At 38.1% G+C, this 21,935-nt stretch overlaps 1 protein-coding gene across 1 annotated transcript in view; it reads right to left on the reverse strand.

The window, feature by feature from the left end:
• Positions 1–857: 857 nt before the first annotated feature.
• The window catches only part of VAMP7 (vesicle associated membrane protein 7), a 45,682-nt gene continuing 24,604 nt past the window's right edge, over positions 858–21,935 (reverse strand). The window contains exons 6-8 of the mRNA XM_066249766.1: positions 13,808–13,875; positions 6,183–6,275; positions 858–2,730 (exon numbers count right to left, since the gene is read on the reverse strand). Coding sequence (XP_066105863.1) covers positions 2,662–2,730; positions 6,183–6,275; positions 13,808–13,875 — 230 coding nt within the window. The 3' untranslated portion in view covers positions 858–2,661. The remainder of the gene's footprint in view (positions 2,731–6,182; positions 6,276–13,807; positions 13,876–21,935) is intronic.

A 21,935-nucleotide genomic window follows, 5' to 3' on the forward strand; every position in this document is an offset into this window, starting at 1 on the left:
AGATATGTAGGGATCCTCAGGTTTTTCAGCAAGCTCCACCCTGTCCAGCAGTACCAGCGCTTCAAGTACAAATGCTTAGGATAGTTCAATTCTTTGGTGCCTCCCTTCTAGACCTTCCATTCCCAGCTTGTCATATACCTATGTAAGCTTGAATGCTGTATTAAACCACTTGTTTCCATAATACCTGTCTCTGTATTCCTTTCTAAATCCGACATGAATATTCGGTCAACCACTACCACCACCATTCCAAGAATGAAAAGGTGGAGCTGTCAGAGACCTGCTTCTAATGTAGAATGTGTGTGTGTGTGAGTGTATGTGTGTGTGTGTGTGAAGGAGGGTGGAGGCTAGGGCTGCTAGTAATGTGGTTACATCTATTTCCATCAAGATGCTGTGAGAAGAAAACTACTTCATCTATCTCTAGGCCAAGAAGCATAGGTACTATCAGAACTAATCAAATAGAACCCATTATCCAATGTAAGCCATATCCATTCATTCTGAAAAAAACTTATGGGTTGTGACACTATTTGACCCTGTGGTCAAAGGTTTGAGGTAAAGAAAATAATTACAATCTCTAGGGCTCTTTTTCTGTTCAGTCTCAGCCATTGTTTCAGGATAATCGTTGTGGAGGCTGCACGGCCATTTCAGGATCTTTCACTAGTTTCAATGTGACTTACATATTTTACAAAGTTCTTTTGTGTCTTTTGGTTTTGAAGCAATTTTATAAACCTAAGACAGCGCTATTGCTCTATACTGAAGGGATACAAGTCACACTTCTTAATGTATTTTCAGCATAAGTAAAATACTTTTGTTCTGTAAACTATGGCAAAGTGTTACTGAAAGAAATCAGATTCCAGGAGTAAATTTTAAAACAAGCAACTCATTTTATTGCTCTTAAATTTTATTAATGCTTCAGTTTGTACATCATTTAAAACAAGATATGTGCTTTAAAAGGCATTCTTATACATAAACAGATCAAGGGACCATTAAGTAATTTATCCCTAAAGCATGCACATCATTTTTTTTCAGTCGTGTTTAAGAAAGGGAGATCAACTTTAAGTCGTTTTCTTTGGATTAAAGGTATTTGGAAATTATTATTCAGAAATGCCAAATGTTTTCCTGGAACAAATGTGTTTTCCAATAGGAAATGCTGACGCAATTAAAAGGCTTACTGATGATAAACAGAACTGAAAAACATTTGTACTATGCATGATCACGAGGAAAAGACTTCTAGTGGATCTAAAGTACATATGATATAAATGAATCCGGTAACATGAATCAAAAGGTTTAGACTGAAGAACAGATAGCATGAGCTAGATTATGTGACACATATATATTCAAGGCACATCACTAGGTAACAAGGTGACTAGGCTTTATTGACTAATTTGTTCTTTCATTTGGAAGAGTCAATTCTATAATTTAATTTCCACTTACTGGCCCTTGTTGATAAATAAACGCATTTAGATCTAGGGCAGCAAATGTCCTTTCAGAAACACAAAGTACATACTAGCTAACAGATGTCAGAGTAGCCGAAGCAGTATGATTACACTCCAGTTTTCTTACAAGGCATTTAAATGAATGTTAAACTATTTTGTATTGTTTCTATGCATCATACTGCCTCCTTTCGTTTCACAAAAGAATTATTCAAAACTAGGCAGTTAAAGAATTTATTAAACCACAAAGGATTCTCAGACCATTATTCAACAGCAGTCAAACCCAAATCCTGGAGTTGACGTTGACTATATTCTGTTTGGGTTTTTCCCAGACTGGAAAAAAAAATTCCCACACTACCTCCCTTCATACAGCTAAAATGCCAGCATATTATTCATTGTGGTTCTCTTTTTTTTTCTTTGGTGAGCCAGAGGAATTTGCCTCCCCACTCCCTCCACTACGTATTCTATTGACTATACAATTACCCTAAATATCAACTGAAGAAAACTGTATAAAAAACCCATAACCTTTAATAATATTTAAACCATCCTCTTCTCAAATCAATTGCAATTGGGAAACAGACAATACCAAGCTCTGTGAGGTTTGTAAATGGTCAAAACTTTCTTCATGAAAGTGAACTAACAGGTCAAAGCCGATGTGCTTCTAATGGGCTAGCAAACTGTTCTCCATATGACTGAGATAAAATGTCTAATCCTGTACTTATTTGGGCTCCTAGAAGCATGCAGCACCAACAATTTAATTACCATTCCCCCAATAATAACGATTCTCCATTTACATTGTTTTCAAGCACCGAAAACTCTTCAGGAGCAAAAGCCAAATCTGTCTCATGAATCCTTTTGTGCGCACATACAAAGTTCACCTCTAGTTACAGGAGACATTTTGTAAGACTGGTGCTTTCCACCTTGGTGATAGCTTTGTGCAATCACAAACAAAAATGTTTCTCTAAGGAGATGACAGTGGTTGCCCAAAGAAATGAAAAGCCTATTAAGGCTACTGCTGGAATAAATGGTTCAATCTGGTGTACTGGAGTAAACTGGTTGACAGGACAAAGATCAATCTGGATGCATTGTATAAGATTAAAAACAGAAAAGAGAAAGAAGAGGATGTAAGAGACTGGCAGACACCATCTGTCAGTATCAAAAGGCTTAATTCACATGGAGCTTTTGGCTCCTTGTTCTCTGATATCCTTGGTTAACAATAACTATTTCTTCTTTACTTGTTCACACAGGTTGGCCATGTAAATCCACCACAGAGAGGTGACACGATGATGTAGATGAACACCTGGAGGAAGGAGGAAAGCAAATTTTATTTCTCGACTCTATCATTAGCTCCTAAATAATATTTAAAGCAGTGTAAAGACCTATGAAAAATACTAGTTCCTTCAGAGTGGCAGTTATGTAATAATACAATACACTAATCTAGTATTTTCAAAGAGAAGAGTTCAATTAGAAGTATTCTTTCTGATATAATTATTACCGAATTGAATTCTACTATGCTTTCCTCAGTGGGAGAGAAAGCAGTGGGGTTGTTTCTCTTTGCTAAAAACTAGGAAGAATCCAGCAAGAATCCAGCTAGATGAGCAACTCTTACTGATGTATCATTAACAGTCCTGAAGACCACAAATTATAATTCACATGAAACATGATTTTATGATTAAGTACATTCTTAGGTTTTACATATGGGTTAATTTTTCATGATTAGGATAAAAAAAATTAAAAAGCATGAGTAGAGAATCTATATTTATATTGCCCATGAGCAAGAATGTTACTAACCTTTCAGTGAATGACACAATAATTATAATTACCAGAGCAAAGGAAAGCTGATGCTAAAAGACAGTAAAAACACTAGTCCTTTTATAGATGTCTTATCTCTTTAGAGTATTGCAATTTTAAATTATGATATTTTTAATAGCATATGTTTGCTGACGTTACTACACTTCAAAAAAACAGATTTATTTTAAACATTAGGTTCATTATATTACATTAGTCATTTTGTTTTCCTTTAAATTATATTTTGAGATCTTTAAGTAACTGATTTCATTACTTGCATGCTTGGGGGAAAAGTTTATAAATTCCATGCCTCTTCCAAAAGTCATGAAAGTGTTTTGCCTTATTTCTCTACAAATGTTGGTGGGGGTGGGTTACAGAAAATCCTGGTTACCAATGAATAGGTAAAATTATTCACATCTTATTCATTCATTCACACACACACATACACACATTCTGATTTGATATAAAGTTGACTGTGAGATGAAATGTAAGAACTTTGAAAGCTGAAGTACAATACGTTAGATGAAAATACCGTTTGGCAAAGATCGACGCTGCATATACAGTACTGTTCTGTGTGTAACAAGTAATCAATAAATACAATGTGAATTTAACAATAAACCAGCTTCACGAATCCATCTAAATTCCCAGCCCAAAGAAGAAACAAAGCTGGAGCCTAGAATATGCCACCTGACAATCCTGAGCAAAAAGACATTTAAGGCCATGACACAATTTTCTTTTTTTTTTTTTTTTTTTTAATAAATTTTTATTAATGTTAATGGGATGACATTAATATTTCAGGGTACATATATTCAAAGAAAACATGTCTAGGTTATCTTGTCATTAAATTATGTTGCACACCCCTCACCCAGAGTCAGATTGTCCTCCGTCACCCTCTGTCTAGTTTTCTCTGTGCCCCTCCCCTCCCCCTAACTCTCTCCCTCCCTCCCTCCTGCGTCCTCCCTCCCCCCACCCCTGGTAACCACCACTCTCTTGTCCATGTCTCTTAGTCTCGTTTTTATATTCCACCAATGTATGGAATCATGTAGTTCTTGTTTTTTTCTGATTTACTTATTTCACTCCGTATGATGTTATCAAGATCCCACCATTTTGCTGTAAATGATCTGATGCATGACACAATTTTCAACGTAAGACCAACAGGTCTCTGGCTGCCCTTCTGTTACACAGGTGCAGCTGTCTGAAGTGAGACAACAGGGGACGAGGAAAAGTGGAGCCAAGTCAGTACCTGCTCTGAGTTAATGTTGGACTTCTGCAGATGACAAGGGAAGAGGGTGGGAAGGCTGCTTTGCCCTGTCAGCAACCGCCCTCAGAGTAAAGCATGCCTCCTCCTTAGAGCAGCAGCTTTCAAACTTATGATTCAGGACTACCTTATACTCTTAAAAATTAGAGAAGACTCAAGAGAGTTCTTACTTAGGGATGTTATAATGATCAACACCGTATTAGTAATGGTATTTTAAAAACAGCTATATAATTCACTTAAAAATAAAAATAGTAAACCCACTACATATAAAAATAATTATACAGGCCCTATCCGGTTGGGTCAGTGGTAGAGCGTTGGCCTGGCGTATAGGAGTCCCAGGTGCGATTCCCGGCCAGGGCACACAGGAGAGGTGCCCATCTGCTTCTCCACCCTTCCCCCCTCCTTCCTCTCTGTTCTCTCTTCCCCTTCTGCAGCCAAGGCTCCATTGGAGCAGAGTTGGCCCGGGCACTGAGGGTGGCTCTGTGGCCTCTGCCTCAGGCGCTAGAATGGCTCTGGTTGCAACAGAGCGATGCCCCAGATGGGCAGAGCATCGCCCCCTGGTGGGCGTGCTGGGTAGATCCCAGTCGGGCACATGCGGGAGTCTGTCTGACTGCCTCCCCGTTTCCAACTTCAGAAAAATACAAAAAAAAAAAAAAAAAAAAAGAAAGAAAAAAAAATAACTATGCATATTTCTGAGAGGTCAGTTTTGTGTCAGATGGTATTGGTATTATAAATTTATCTCATATAGCTGGGGACAATAAAATACAGCCCATGGCCTGTGAGCTAAGAATGGTTTTTATACTCTTAAAGGGTTGCTTAAAAGTAAGAATATGTGACAGAATGAATGTGGCCCACAAAGCCTAAAATACTTATTATCTGCCACTTTACAGAATGTTTGTTGGCTCCTGACCTACAGCATACAGAATAATCAACAAACTATTACAACTAATAAGAGTTATGCAAATTTGCCTGACATAAAATACATCAATTAGAAAATAACAGCAATAGAAAATGAAATCAACTAGAAAACAGAAACATAATTAGAAACTATAGCATCAATTGAAAATGCACTTTTTCTTAAGTGAGAGGGGAGAGGGTGAGACAGATTCCCACAGGCTCCCTGACGGGCAGCCACATGGCAGCCCCTGTCTGGAGCTGATGCTCCAAACAATTGAGCTATTTTTAGCACCTGAGGCTGACACTTGGACTAATCGAGCTGTCCTCAGCACCTGGGGCAAACACTTGAACCCATGGAGTCACTGGCTGCGAGAGGGGAAGAGGGTGAATAGGGGGAGAGGAAGGGAAGAGAAGCAGATGGTCGCTTCTCTTGTGTGCCCTGACTGGGGATTGAATCTGGAACGTTCATACGCAGGGCCAACACTCTATCCACTGAGCCAGCAGGCCAGGGCTGAAAAGGCAATTTTAAAAGAATCCCATTTCAGTAGTGACAAAACATTCAACATCCAGGGATATCTGGAATGATTTGCACAACTCCTTACACATAGGAATTCTAAATAGGAATATGGGGTTTAAGTAGAGGTGGTATTTTCAATGTGACTTCATTGGAAAACCGCTGCTTGTTCATGTGTCACTATGAGAAGTTATATGTAGCTCATTTTAGAGTGCTAATTAATAGAGAAAATCCTAGCACCTAATTTCTTATAGATTAAAAAATAAAATCACACACAAAAAGGACAAAAACTTACAATTGATACAATGATGATGATGACAGTGAGCTTGAGATTCTTCATACACATGGCTCGGGCAAGATTTCTGCTGGTTGTTTTGAAGGTGACAGACTAGGGAAAAAAGCATGAATTGTTTGAGACCTGGAACTGAGTACATGACTGATTTATAGCAACACCTCCAAAATATTTACTTTCGTGAATTCGGTTAAGTCACAGTGCTCTTTATCCCTTCACTCTCTTCCCATGTAGAGATGGCCATTTATAATCACTAGTTCCCGAAAGCAGAACTCTGTCAGCTCTATGGTAAACAGCATGAGCCATTTGCAAAGGCTTCTCTCCATTTTCTTTTTTTTTTTTTAACTTTTTTTTTTTTTTTTTTTTTTTTTTTTAGCAAGTGAGACACAGAGAAAGAGAGAGAGAGGGACAGACAGACAGGAAGGCAGAGAGATGAGAAGTATCAGTTCTTCATTGCGGCAACTTAGCTATTCATGGATTGCTTTCTTGTATGTGCCTTGACTGGGGGTTGGGGGGGATTGGGCAGACTCCAGCTGAGCGAATGTCGTTGGGCTTCAAGCCAGAGACCTTTGAGCTGAAGCCAGTGATCATGGGGTTATGTCTATGGTCCCACACTCAAGCCAGCAACATCATGCTCAAGCTAGTGAGCCTGTGCTCAAGCCAGAAACCTCAGGGTTTTGATCCTAGGACCTCTGCATCCCAGGATGACACTCTATCCATTGCACCACAACCTGGTCAGGGGCTTCCCTCCTTTTTCTTCTTCACCATAGCCATGCACGAGATGTCAAGCACAAGAAGTGGTTCTTTCTGTCAGTAGAAAAACCTTATCCTCTTTATGCTTCCAATAAGAAAGGCTCCTTCTAAGCCAGTTGGCTATGAACACATTTGCCTATTCTGCCCAGCATAGTCCTGGGATTTTGGAACATAAAACCTGCTCAATTTCCATAATATGTGTATTTACTTATATGAGGGTCCAAACCCAAAAAACTTCATGCCTTCAGTTATCCATTTTTTTTTTGTATTTTTCTGAAGTGAGAAGCAGGGAGGCAGAGAGACAGATTTCTGCATGCATCTGACCGGGATCCATCCAGCATGCCCACCAGGGGGCGATGCTTTGCCCAACTGGGCCATTGCTCCATTGCAACCGGAGCCATTCTAGCACCTGAGGTGGAGGCCATGGAGCCATCCTCAGCACCTGGGCCAACTTTTGCTCCAGTGGAGCCTTGGCTGTGGGAGGGGAAGAGAGAGATAAAGAGAAAGGAGAGGGGGAAGGGTGGAGAAGCAGATGGGCGCTTCTCCTGTGTGCCCTGGCTGGGAATCGAACCCGGGACTTCCATATGCTGTGCTGACGATCTACCACTGGGCCAGACGGCCAGGGCCTCCATTTGCTTTTGAAACAGCAACTTCTCAATATCTACTGAGCCATTCCTACCCAAACAGAAGCAGTTCAAAACAAGCAAACAATAAAATTTCTTAATAGCCTAGGAATTCTATTCTTAGGTTTATACCAAAATAAAAGTGTATGAACAAGTTCACCAAAAAACATATACAAAAAATATTTCCAACTGTACTATTTGTCTTATCTCAAAACTGAAAGCAACCCAAACACCCATCAACTGTACTGTGTAGTGAAGAACTTAAATTTGCCCCCAAAGGAGTCTGACTTTTGCCTTGAGCTCCTGGGAAGTAAAATCTTTGCTTGCCTAGGGTATATGGGCTACTACCAAATAGCAACAATGTGATTTAGGGTAGGGACTAGTCACTACCAAATGACCAACTAACTATATGATTTAGGATAGAGGCTTTGGGTCACACATAGAGAAGCTGGAGACGAAAGATTAACCAGGTTAAGTGGGTAATCAGTGAACTGGGCCTACATAATAAAATCTCAGTAAAAACCGAACACCAAGAGTTGGGCAAGCTTTCCTGCCTGACAACACTCTACGCATGTTGTCACACAGCTATGCTGGGAGACTGACGTATTCTAACTCCATGAAGACAGGTCAACAGAAATTCTGGGTTTGGTACCTCTCCAAACCGCCCCCCCACGTGCTTCATTGCCTTGGCTGAGCTTAATCTGTATCGTCTGCCTATAATAAATCATAATGGTGAGTATAACAGCTTTCATGGACTTCTGTGAGTCCTTCTAGTAAATGATCAAACCTGAGAGTGAATTTGGAAATAAACTTGCAGCTGGGTGTCAGATGTGAGCGCTGTCTTAGAAACTGTGCCCTTTAAACTGAAGGGTTCATAAATTTCTCAGCTGCCTGAACACTTTGAAATTACTCACAAAATTATAATAAAGATTTCAAGAAATATGAACATAATGTGGATAAGAAAAAGTAGCGAGCATTAAAACTAATAGGCCTAAATATACTCATGTAATTCATTAGGCTGGGGTACAGAGGCCTCTGCAATCCTCAAGTCAATATTTAACCATTCACAAATCAACTATTTTTTAAATGTTATTTTATTTAAATTAAATTTATTGGGGGTGATATTGGTTAATAAAAGTATATAGGTTTCAAGTGTACAATTCTGTGATAAAGATGGAATTTTTAAAGCCCTCAATGAATCAAACAGAAGGCAGAAAAAGAGGAAGAAGGGAACAAAAAACAGATGGTGAAAATAGGAAACAAATGATCAAAATGATAGATTTAAAACCTTCAAGGAAAACTGCAGGCAGAGACTGCTTCACTAGTGAATTCCTCCAAACAGCTAAGAAACAGATAATTCCAATAGTACCTAAACTCTGTTGGAGGATAGCGAGAGAGGTAAGACTTCCCAACTTGTTGGATGAGGCCAGCATATCCCTAATGCCAAAGTCTAAAAACAGACCCACACACATCCTTTATGAACCCAGATGCAAAATTCCTAAACAAAACAGTATCAAACCCAATAAGGTGTTATATAAAAAGGATAATATACCATGACCTTGCAGGAATGCAATGTTGTTTTAACATTAAAAACAAATGTTAACTAATTATGTTACATTCAGTAATTGTAGCTAACAAAGAAGAAAAACCATACAAGCCTCTCAATAGATGGAGAAAAACATCTGGTGAAAATCATGAATAAAACTCTCAAAGGAGGAACTGAAGGGAATTTCTTCCACTTGATAAAGGATATCTAACTTAAAAAAATCTGCAGTTAACAATATAAGTAAAAACACTGATTTTTTTTCCACACATGATGTACCACACACAAGAATTTCCACTGTTACTACTTGTATTCACTATTGTGTAGAAGATTCAAGCCAGTGCAATACGGCAAGGGAAATAAGTAAAAGGCAGGAATCTACAAAAATGCTCTCAGGACTAATAAGTAAATTTTGCAAAGTTGCAGGATATAAACCAGGCAATATACAAAAATCAATTTCATTTTTTTTTGAATTTCCAAATGAGTATTTAATTCAGAGGTATGGTTTTTTTTGTCTTTTTCCCCTTGAGATCATCCACTCCCAACACCTGCATTGCAGTAGCAGTTTATTTTTTTCTATTTTACTTTTTAAATTAAATTATTGGGATGACATTAGTTCATAAGATTGTACACACAGACACACACAGACACACACACACATCTCTCTCTCTCTCTCTCTCTCTCTCTATATATATATATATATATATATATATATATATATATATATTTTTTTTTTTTTTTTTTAAGTGAGATGAGGGGAGATAGTGAGATAGATTCTACATGCACTCCAACCGGGATCCATCCCACAACCCCTGACTGGGGCTAATGCTTTAATCAACCAAGTTATTTTTAGTGCCTGAGGCTGACACTGGGACCAACTTAGCTATCCTCAGCTGGGGCTCACGCTTGAACCAATCGAGCCACTGTGGGAAGGGAAAAAGGAGAGAAGGAGGAGAGAGAGGGAGAGAAAAGCAGATAGTCGCTTCTCTTGGGTGCCCTGACAAGGAACTAAACCCGAGATATCTGTGGACGTTTCTTCTTCATTCCCAATTTGGATGCCTTTTATTTCTTTCTCTTGCCTCATTGCTCTGGTGAGGACTTGCAGTACTAAGTTGAATAACAGTGAGAGTGGTCATCCTAATCTTCCTGATTTTAGAGAAAAGCTTTGTTTTTCAGCATTGAGTATGATATTAGTTGAGGGTTTGTCCTACTGGTCTTTATCATGTTGAGGTACTCTTCTTTTATACCTATTTTATTGGGTGTTTTAATCATAAATGAATGCTGAAACCTATCAAATGGTTTTCTGTATTTATTGATAAGATCATATTATGTTTTTCACTGTCTTGTTAACGTGTTGTATTGTATTGGTTGATTTGTACATGTTGAATCATTCTTGTGCCCCTGCAATGAATCCCACTTGATCATGATGTGCTTTTTTTTTTTTTTTTTTGTATTTTTCTGAAGTTGGAAACGGGGAGGTAGTCAGACAGAATCCCGCATGTGCCCGACCGGGATCCACCCAGCACGCCCACCAGGGGGCGATGCTCTGCCCATCTGGGGCGCTGCTCTGTTGAGACCAGAGCCATTCTAGCGCCTGAGGCAGAGGCCACAGAGCCACCCTCAGTGCCCGGGCCAACTCTGCTCCAATGGAGCCTTGGCTGTGGGATGGGAAGAGAGAGACAGAGAGGAAGGAGAGGGGGAGGGGTGGAGAAGCAGATGGGCACTTCTCCTGTGTGCCCTGGCCGGGAATTGAACCTGGGACTCCTGCACGCCAAGCTGATGCTCTACCACTGAGCCAACCGGCCAGGGCTGTTCTTTTTTTTTAAAATGTATTATTGTATTCGATTTGCTAGTATTTTTAGGATTTCTACATCTGTATTCATCAGATATATGGGTCTGTGGTATTCTTTTGTTTGTTAGAATTCACTAACAAAGCTATCTGGTCCAGGACTTCTGGGTTTTTGGAGGTTTTTGATGGTTGTTTCAATATCCTTATCATTGACTGGCCTACTTAGATTTTTCAGTTATTCATGATTCAGTCTAGGAAGGTTATATATTTCTAGGATGTTATCCATTTCTTCTAGGTTATTGAATTTGGTGGCATATAGTCTTTCATAGTATTCTAGTATGATCTTTTGTATTTCTGTGATATCTGTGGTAACTTCTCTTTCATTTTTGATTTTACTTATATGAATCTTTTATATTAGCAATAAAAATTGGAAAATGAAACTTAAAAATTTACAATAGGATACAAAAGCATGAAATTGTCAAGGGTAAATTTCACAAAATATGTGCAAGACCTGTATACCAAAAATTACAAAATATTATTGAGAAAAATTAAAGAAATCCTACTCCAAAGCAGAAATGTGCCATTTTATGGATAGGAAGACTCAATACTGTCAAGATACTAATGTTCCCTATATTGACCTATAGATTAAATGCCATCACAATCGAAGATATAAGATTTTTTTAAAAGAAGAAAATTAACAAGCTTACTGTGAAATATAAATGGAAATGTTAAGTACCTAAAATACCAAAGATAATCCTGGAGAACACAGTTGGAGGACTTAGGCAATTTTAAAAAGCTACAGTTATTAGTGTGGTATTGGCATAAAGGTAGACAAACAGATCAATGAAATAAAACAGAGAAATCAAAATTAAAGCTCCACAGAGGAGAATTTAGAAACAAATTTTGGTAGGTAGATTTATACAATTGAATAATAGGAAACAGTAAAAAAGAATAAATTATTACTATATCCAACAATGTGGATGAATCTTACAGGTACAATGGTAGGCAAAAGAGGCCAGACACAGAAGAGTACGTAACATGATTTCATTTCTATACATTTTTTTTTGTATTTTTTTTTCTGAAGCTGGAAACAGGGAGAGACAGTCAGACAGACTCCCACATGCGCCTGACCGGGATCCACCCGGCACGCCCACCAGGGGGGGACGCTCTGCCCACCAGGGGGCGATGCTCTGCCCCTCTGGGGTGTCGCTTTGTTGCGACCAGAGCCACTCTAGCGCCTGGGGAAGAGAGAGAGAGGAAGGAGAGGGGGAGGAGCGGAGAAGCAGATGGGCGCTTCTCCTGTGTGCCCTGGCCAGGAATCGAACCCGGGACCTCTGCACGCCAGGCCAACGCTCCACCACTGAGCCAACCGGCCAGGGCCCATTTCTATACATTTTAAGAACAGGCAAAATACTGTCAAGGGTGATGCAAATCAGAAAAAGTTCTCTTTTGGGGATTATTAACTGGAAGGAGCTTGAGCAAGCCTTCTGAGGTATAGAAAATGTTTCATATCTTGACGTAGGTAGTATTACAATGGGTATAGAGATATAAAAATAACTGAACTGTACACTTATTAAAAGTAATATACTTGCTGTACTTCACTGTATATATGTTATTCATCTAGAAAGAGAGACATCTGTGAGTTAATGAGCCCTTTTTGTTATTCTAGAACATGTTAAAATTAAGAAGACTTTTATTTGGAAAGTACAGACTATACTAATACTGGTCAAACGCAGACCATTCCGATATTAATTTTAGGATTAAGAATAACTAAAAGATGGACTGGAAGTACCAAAGAAATTAATTGGTTTGCAGATCTGGGATTAGATAATTCTTTGCCTTCTTTACACCCCAGCAATAGTTATAAAGTGAGCTATTATGGAACCCTGGGGTTTTGACTTCCTGTATGGTGCCACCTTTCCTTCAATTACCACGTTTTGATGAAAGAAACTGTTATCCTTCTAAGATCAACTGTTAACAAATGTCCCTGTAAAACTAACAATAAACATTTAAATAGCTCTTACTTTTTACCAGACACTGTGTTAGGCACTTTGCATGCATTATCTAATTTAGACCTAAAAACACTATTAAGTAGGTACATCTCTATTTTACAGATAATGACCGAGGCATAGCTAAGTAACTTTCTTGAGGTCATACAACTAGTTAGTGGCAGAGATGGGATTTAATCCTAGGTCACCCAACTCTAGAGCCTGTGCTATTAACTACTACAATACAGCTGCCAGTAGGAATGAACATGAACACTTATTGATCTGTTTCAAGGTGTAATCTGCATTTCAATTTGTGAGGGTGCAGGCCCAAGTTGTAACTGATCTCTGCCCTCTTTCTATTCACCCTATATTATCATCTTTCCTCAAAACTTTCACCCACTAAGTGAAGAATGCAGATTCACATAATTGTAGCATAACTAGGTCACAGGGACACACTGACTCCTGAAGACTCAATGGCCCTTCCCAAGCTCTGTCTCTTGTTTGATAAAAGGAAAGTTCAAGCTGTCACAGTAAGCAAGAAAGTGACTAAACTGTCCAGGTTTCAGGATTCATACTGGGCCACAAGTGGCCTGAAAATTTCTATTTTCATGTTTTTCAAAATGAACAGAAGCGAACAGACTGGTATGTGCAGCTGAGGTGCTCAATTATATAGGCATCAATCCAAAGCTTAAAAATGTTTCTGTAAACTGAGTATGTTTTCTAAACCAAAGCTTCCTTAATGGCTATTAATGGGTCATGTTTTCTTTTTTCTATGCCTCATTGTTATCCTCATAATCACAATGTAATCACATAATGGAGGTCAGAACAAAAAATACTACAGTAATGAATTTAAGACATTTCCTTATTAAATTAGCCATTTATCAGCTTCTCTACTTTACATCCTGAAAAAAATGATCATATCCCGTACTTACCGAATCCACGAGATTTTCTGTTTTATCTATCAATAATTCCAATCTTTCTCCTCGCTGGGCTACCAGATCTAAAAATATTGGAAAAACAGAAAATATCATTTTTATATTAAAGATGTGCTATTTTGTCTTGTTTTAAGCCAAATCTGATTTCAATTATAGTTCGTACTCTTGACAACTCATATTTACTAGAGGAACATTTCTATGTTTAAGTAATAAAAGACTTTAGTAAAGCTTATCAACTAAAGTAGGGGCTGGCATTTTTTGTTTGTTTGTTTTCTGTAAAGGGCCAGATACTAAATATTTTAGGCTTTGTGGGCCAGTCACAATCATTCAACTCCATCAGACATAGACAATATGTAAACAAATAGGCATGACAATGTTCCAAGGAAACTTTATATATAAAAAAGTAGGCCATATTTGATCCAAGGGATGTAGTTTGCAACCCTCTAAATCAAGGATATAATCTGAGCATGAAAAAAAAGATACCAAAATGGGAAAGAGTTGGACACTTCACGAATTCTGGTGTGAGGAGCTCTACAAAACCTCTCTCCAATAAAACAACTATAACTGGTCAAAATTACAAAAATAAACAAATAAACAGCAACACCATTCAAAGTCTCTGAAAACTGTGAATGTCCTAAGGACATACAGCAAGTGAAGAAACATTTATACAAGAAAATCAACTAACTCTCAGTAGGAACAGTGAGAGTCTATGGCATTTAAGCCACGACCTGTGCCAAACCTCTGCTCAGTGAGAGGGAAGTGCTACTCCCGACAAGTAAAGCCCGGGGGGTGCTCATTCCCCTCAGGTCCCAGGAAAGGCTATACTTTCTCCCCAGGAGGGGCAAGTCTGGGAAAGTCATCACTATTTCTCCTCCTACCCTGCCCCACCTGATACAGAAGTTCTATTCCAGCAAGGTGCCCCCTTCCTCTACCGAGCCCCAACACACACGGCAGAGCTCTACATCAGGTGGCAGGCCAAGAATACGGGGCCCCGAGTGTCCCTGCCCTGAATTACTCCTAGGGCAGAGGCCCCGTGCTGGTAGAGGCAAGCCAGGATACCAAGATTACCCAGCACTTCATGGGTAGAATAAGCATGTCACTACAGAGAAGCAGTCCACTGACCCTATCCATAACTCTAAAGCAGTGACTCAGACACTGTTCCCAGGGGGGTGAGACGGGACTTAAGAGTTCCCTGAGAGAACAGACTTTATTTGGAATAGAGCAGGGGTCCCCAAACTACAGCCCGCGGGCCTCATGTGCCCCCCTGAGGCCATTTATCCGGCCGCTGCCGCACTTCCGGAAGGGGCACCTCTTTCATTGGTGGTCAGTGAGAGGAGCATAGTTCCCATTGAAATACTGGCCAGTTTGTTGATTTAAATTTACTTGTTCTTTATTAAAAATATTGTATTTGTTCTTGTTTTGTTTTTTTACTTTAAAATAAGATATGTGCAGTGTGCATAGGGATTTGTTCATAGTTTTTTTTTATAGTCTGGCCCTCCAACGGTCTGAGGGACAGTGAACTGGCCCCCTGTGTAAAAAGTTTGGGGACCCCTGGAATAGAGTATGTTAAGGTTCAAGCCTAAGGGTGCTGTCAAAAACAGTAGAGATTTTGGAGGCAAGCAATTAAGATACAGCTGGTAGCTTCATGAGAATCTCAAGTTAAACCATAGGTGAGCTAGAGGTTTAATAGGGAGTAAGTACCAGGGAAAGAAACAGCTAATAAGAACCCTCCTGAGGTCAGAACAAATATCTAAGACTAGCAACAAAGACAAGGGAGCTCAAATCTAATTAGATCAGACTGGAGCCATTTATGTCTGGGGGACTATTGGGAAAAAAATAGGGCAATTAACCTGCAATTAGTGAAGGCTAATTGCTGGGTGGGACACCAACAGAAGCGGACCAGCTAGAAGCATAACAGGGAGATCAAGAAAAGAGACAATCAAAACGAGTCATGTAATTTCAGGGTGACGGTGTGTATGCCCAAGATTGTTCCCTCTGAGAAGTGACATTAGAGGCTGAACACTATGGGAAAAACAGGCTTCAGAAAGTAAATGCCAGCACAATCACTAAACAATTAAACAACAAGCTCGAGTGGGTGGGAATCAGTACCCAGAGTTGCTACAGCATATCATCTAAAATGTCCAGTTTTCAGCAAAAAAAAAAAAAAAAGAAAAAAAAAGAGAGAGACAGAGATATGAAGACAAACAGGAAAGTGTGACCCTGTTACCCTGTTACACAGGAAAAACAGCAGAGATTAGAAATTTACATTGAGGGGGCTCAGCTGTGGGACTTAGCAATAGACTAAAATTAGAAATCAACAACAGAAGGAAAACATATGGGATGAAGTCAGAGCAGTACACAGAAGGAAATTTATAGCAGTAAACACCCACATGAAAAGGAAGATGTTATAGACGGAATTAAGCCTTGAAGCCCTAACAAACACTGTGGTGGTATTTGGACATGGAAACTTTGGGAGATCATTAGGCTTATACGCAAACATGAGGTGTCTCTTTTTTTCTCCCCCACCCCCTTCATTCAAGGACAGTGACAAGGCAGCAATCTAGAAGCCAGGAAGACAGTTCTCACCAGAGGGAAGGAAATAATACAGATTAGAGCAGGAAAAATTACATAACAGGAAAACAATAAAACCAAAAGCAGATTTTTTAAAAAGTTCAACAAAATTGGTAAATCTGCAAAAACAAACCACGACAAAAAGATAAAAGACTCAAATTACTAAAAGAATCACTATCAACTTCATAGAAATTAGAGGGATCCTTAGAGAATATGTCAACACATTAGATAACTTAGATGAAATAAACTTGTAGAAAGACAGAAACCATCAAAACAGACTCAAGAAGAAACAAAATCTGAGTTAGAGCTACATCACATTAAATAGAGAACAGAGATTGAGTCAGCAATTTTAAAATTTTGCACAAAGAAAAGCCCAGGCCCAGATGGCTTTAAAGTGAATTCTACCAAACATTTCAAGAATTAATGCTAATTCTTCACAAACTCCTCAAAATATAGAAGAGGAGAGAACACTTTCTAACTCAATCTATGAGGACAGTATTATTCTGGTATCAAAACCAAAGACAACACAAGAAAACAACAGATCAATACTTTCTATGACTATAGACATAAAAAAATCCAATAAAATACTTGCACAATGAATCCGGTAATATATAAAAAGGACTGTAGACCGAAATGAAGTGGCATTTATTTTAGAAATGCAAGGTTGATTTAATATCCAAAATCAATTATTGCACTATCCTGTATTCATAGAATAAAGGACAAAAAAAGTAGGATTTCAATAAATGCAAAGAAGCATTTGACAAAAATCTAATACCTTTTCATTATAAAACCACTCAACAAGCAGGAAATAGAAGGGAACTTCCTAAACCGGGTAAAGAGCATCTATAAAAGAACCACAGCTAACATACTTAATTGTGAAAGACTTCCGAAAATCAGAAAAACAAGCAAACAACAGGAATAAAACAAGGATGTCCACTCTTGCCCTCTTTAATTAACACTGTACTGGAGGTTCTAGAGAAAGCAACTAGGTAGGAGAAAGAACTGAAAGACATCAGATTATAAAGGAAGAGTTAAACCTATCTTTATTTTCAGAATGTATGATCCTATATATAGGCAATCATAAATAATCCTGGAGATGTTTTCTTTGAACATATGTACCCTGATTTATTGATGTCACCCCGTTAAAATTAATAAAATTTAATAAAAAAATAAGTAATCCACTAAAAAGCTGTAAGAACTAATGAGTTGTACAAAGTTGCACAGTATAAAATCAGTATACAAAAATCAATTGTATTTCTATATACAAGCAATGAACAATCAAAAATGGAAAAGAAAAACTTCATTTACAAAGCATAAAAAATAAAATGCTTACAAACAAGGCAAGAAGAATGTTGGAAGAGAGATACTATAAAGAGAATTATTGATACTTGTCAAAATGGTAAGGAAGACTTTATTCCAAGACTAGTAGTCAAGAGGTCTAGTCTTGACTAGAGGTCAAGACTATCACAAGAGGAAAAAGAGATTGAGCCCATTCTAGCCTTGAACCCTGAGCTGCCAGGATTGGCTCCAGCCAACTGTAACCCTGAACTGGAATTAAGTGGATTGGAAAACAACTCTACTTGTTTTTATTACTTTCTTAAATGTGTGTATAGTTCACATTTATTGTAATGTTTAATATTAGAAATATTTGGGGTCTTTAGAAGTTTGATGATGTTCTTGTGACCAAAAATATGCTGTAGAAACTTAACTCTTGTTTATATCTATTAGCCTAAGGTAAAACTGGTTTCATTATATGCTGTTTTTCTCAAAGTTGCAGTTTCCAAGGACCTACTGACAATATTACATGAGGACTTACTGCACACCATTCAAAAAAATTAACTAGAAATGCATTCAAGATTTAAATGTAAAACTTGAAACCATAAAAGTCCTAGAAGAAAACATGGGAAGAAGGTCATTGACATCGGTCTTTGCAATATTTTTTAGGATATGACACTAAAGCACAAGCAACAAAAGCAAAAATCAACAAGTAGGACTGTATCAAACTAAAAAGCTTCTGCACAACAAAACAAAACAAGAATCAATCAATAAAGTAAAAAGACAACCTACAGAATGGGAGAAAATATTTGCAAACCAGATATGGGATAAGGGGTTATTATCCAAAACATATAAAGAATTCATACAACCCAGTAACACAAAAACAAAGAAGCCAATAAAAAAAAATAGGCAGATGAACTGAATGGACATTTTCCCAAGGACATACAAATGGTCAACAGGCACATGAAAAGGCATTTAATATTATTATCATCAGGGACAAGCAAATCAAAACCACAATGACAGGAGGCCACAGGTGGAGCCGGTATGCTGTGTAGCCATACGCCACCATGGGCTATTCTCAGATTGATCAATTGGAATTCGGTTCAGGCTTTGTGCCACAAGTCACATCGGCCCCTTTTTGCCTCCTTCACTGCTACTCCCCAAAGCTCTGGGCCCCTCTGCTCTCCAGTTCTAACCCCTCACAGTTCCAGCACAGGCAATGAGATTTTCAGATGTAAAGCAACATTAATAAAACCACCCTCCAGCCTGCAAAAGAAAGAATGAAAAACACATACGTGTTAGAATGGTCATCACCAATACAAGAGATAACAAGTGTAGGTAAGTATGTGGAAAAAGGGATCCTTTTGTTCTGTTGGTGGAAATGTAAATTGGTTCAGCTAGGTTTCTCAAACAATTAAAAATACAACTACCACCCTGGCTGAATAGCTCAGGTAGTTGGAGCATTATCCCAAGGGGCAGAAGTTGCCGGTTCTATCTCCGGTCAGGGCACACACGGGAGCAGATCAATGTCCCTGTCTCTCTCTCCCTCTCTCCCTTCCCTTCTCTCTCTCTAAAATTAATACAATAAACATTAAAAAATACAACTACCATATGAACTAGCAATTCCACATCTGGGTAAATATCCACAGAAAAGAAAAACAGAATCTTGAAGCGGTATCTGCACTCCCATGTTTATCACAGTATTATTCACAATAGCCGAGACATGTAAACAACTGAAATGTCCATCGTGGACAAATGGATAAAGAAGATGTCTCTCTCTCTCTCTCTCTCTCTCTCTCTCTCTCACACACACACACACACACACACACACACACACAATGGTGTATTATTGAGTCATGAGAAAAAAGAAAATCTTGCCATTTACAATAACATGGACAGATTTCGAGGGCACTATGCTTAGTGAGATAAGATGGAGAAAGACAAATAGTGTATATTAGTTACATATGTCATGTAAAAATGCCAAACTCGTAGAGATTAGAATGGGGGTTACTGGGGGTGGGGGTTGGAAAAACTGGGGAGATGTTGTTAAAGGGTACAAACTTGCAACTAGAAGTTAAATAAGTTCTGGAGATTTAATGCATAGCACATCAATTATTATCAACAACACTGCAAGATATACTTCAAAATTGCTAAGAGATTAAATATTAAATGATCTCACCACAAAAAAATTTATGTAATAGATATTAGCTAAAGTTAAGGTGTTAATCATATTGCAATATATAAATGTATCAAATTAACATGCTATATACCTTAAACTCACAGGATTTGTATGTAAATTATACTTCAATAATGAAAAATAATACAAATCAGGATTTATAGCCAAGGAGGAGAGTGAGAGGGTGGCCAGTAGATGGAAAATTACAAGGATAAGAAATCAAGGGTAAGGGAATCTTGCTAAACCAGCGGAAAGGATTTCAGTGGAGGCCAAAGATTTACACATCAAAGGTAGGGGATAAGGAACTTAAGCAGCTATCAAGGGTGATCATATACCACGGGTAGGATTGACTTAGCAGGATTCTTTGCAACAGCTGGCTTAGGCAGGCCAAGGACAGAGCTCAAGGATGAAGCCTAGTCAAACAGGACTCAGAGGAGACTGGTTAACCTTTGGTCAAGCATAGTCTTTGTCATGTAAGACTTGTGTACAGTGAAAACTACAAAACATTGTTGAAAAAAACTTAAAGAAGACCTAAATAAATGAAAATGTGTCTCATATTCATGGGTCAGATGTTTAATAATGTTAAACTGGCAAGACGACCCAACTTGACCTACAATTTCAACACGGATCCTTAACAAAACCCCAGTTATTTTGGTTTCATAAACTGACAAGCTCACCTTAAAATTCTTATGAAAATGATAAATACTAAGAATAGCCAAAGCAAAAAAAAGAACAAAATTGGAAGACTAATACTTCCTGATTTTAAAACTTACTAAAAAGTTACAATAATCACGACAGTGTGGCACTGGGATAATGACAGCCATACAGTACTGGAACAGAATGGAGAGTCCAGATAAACCCATATATCTATAGAGAATTATTTTTTGATAAGGGTGCTAAGACCATTAAATGGGAAAATAAAAATCAAATGGTGTTGGGACAACTGAATACACACATTTGAGAGAATTAAATGAGATCCCTTCCTTACTTTTTATACACAAATATTAACTCAAAATAGATCATAAACCAAGTGTAATAGCTAAAATTACAAAATTCTTAGAAGAAAACAAAGGAGTAAATACTTGTGACCCTGACTTAGGCAATTGTCTGTTAAATATGACATCCAAAGGACAAGTAACAAAAGGAAAAAAAAAGAAATTAGACTTCATCAAAATTAAAAACTTCTGTCCTTCAAAGATCACTATCAAAAAGTGAAAAGACAACCCATATAATGTGAGAAAATATTCGTAACTCATATGTCTCATAATGATGTAGTACCCAGAGTAGACAAGAATTCTTAAAGCTCAAACAATAAAAAGACAACTTACTTAAAAAATGACAATGGATTCTGAATAGACATTTCTCCAAAGATATACAAATGGCCCATTAGTGCATGAAAAGATGCTCAACACCATTAGTCTTCAGGTAAATAGTCAAGGCCACAAAATGATACTATTACACACATATAACACTGGCTATAATAAAAAAAAGACATACTGAATTTTGGCAGGAATGTGGAGGAACTGGAATCCTTATGCATTGCCACTGGGAATTTACAATGATGCAGCCACTTTAGGAAAGTTTGGCCTTACTTAAACATGGTGTTCCCATGTGACACAGCAATTCTACTCCTAGGTATGTACCCAAGAGAACTGGAAACATATGATCACACAAAAACTTGTATAGCAATGTTCGCAGGAGGATTATTCATAATGAGAAAGTAGAAGGTGCCAAAATTTCCATCCACTGATAAATAAAATGTATCAATACAATGGAATATTCAGCCATAACAAGGAATTAAGTACTGATACATGCTACAATATAAAACTCAAAATCATTATGCTAAGTGAAAAAAAGCCAAGATATAAAAGGCCACATATTATACGATTCTATTTATATGAAATTTCCAGAATAGGCAAATCTCTCCAGACAGAAAGGACGTTAATTGTTGCTTAGGTCTGAAGGTTGAAGGGAAAAGAGGAGTGACTGACTATAAGTGGGTACAGAATTTCTTTTGCAGGTGATAAAAATGTTCTAAAATTGATTGTGGTGATGGTTGCACAACTCTTATAGTAAAGACCATTAGAATGTATACTTTAAATG

This window comes from Saccopteryx bilineata, chromosome X, assembly GCF_036850765.1.
Source record: "Saccopteryx bilineata isolate mSacBil1 chromosome X, mSacBil1_pri_phased_curated, whole genome shotgun sequence".
NCBI classification, from domain to species: Eukaryota; Metazoa; Chordata; class Mammalia; order Chiroptera; family Emballonuridae; genus Saccopteryx; species Saccopteryx bilineata.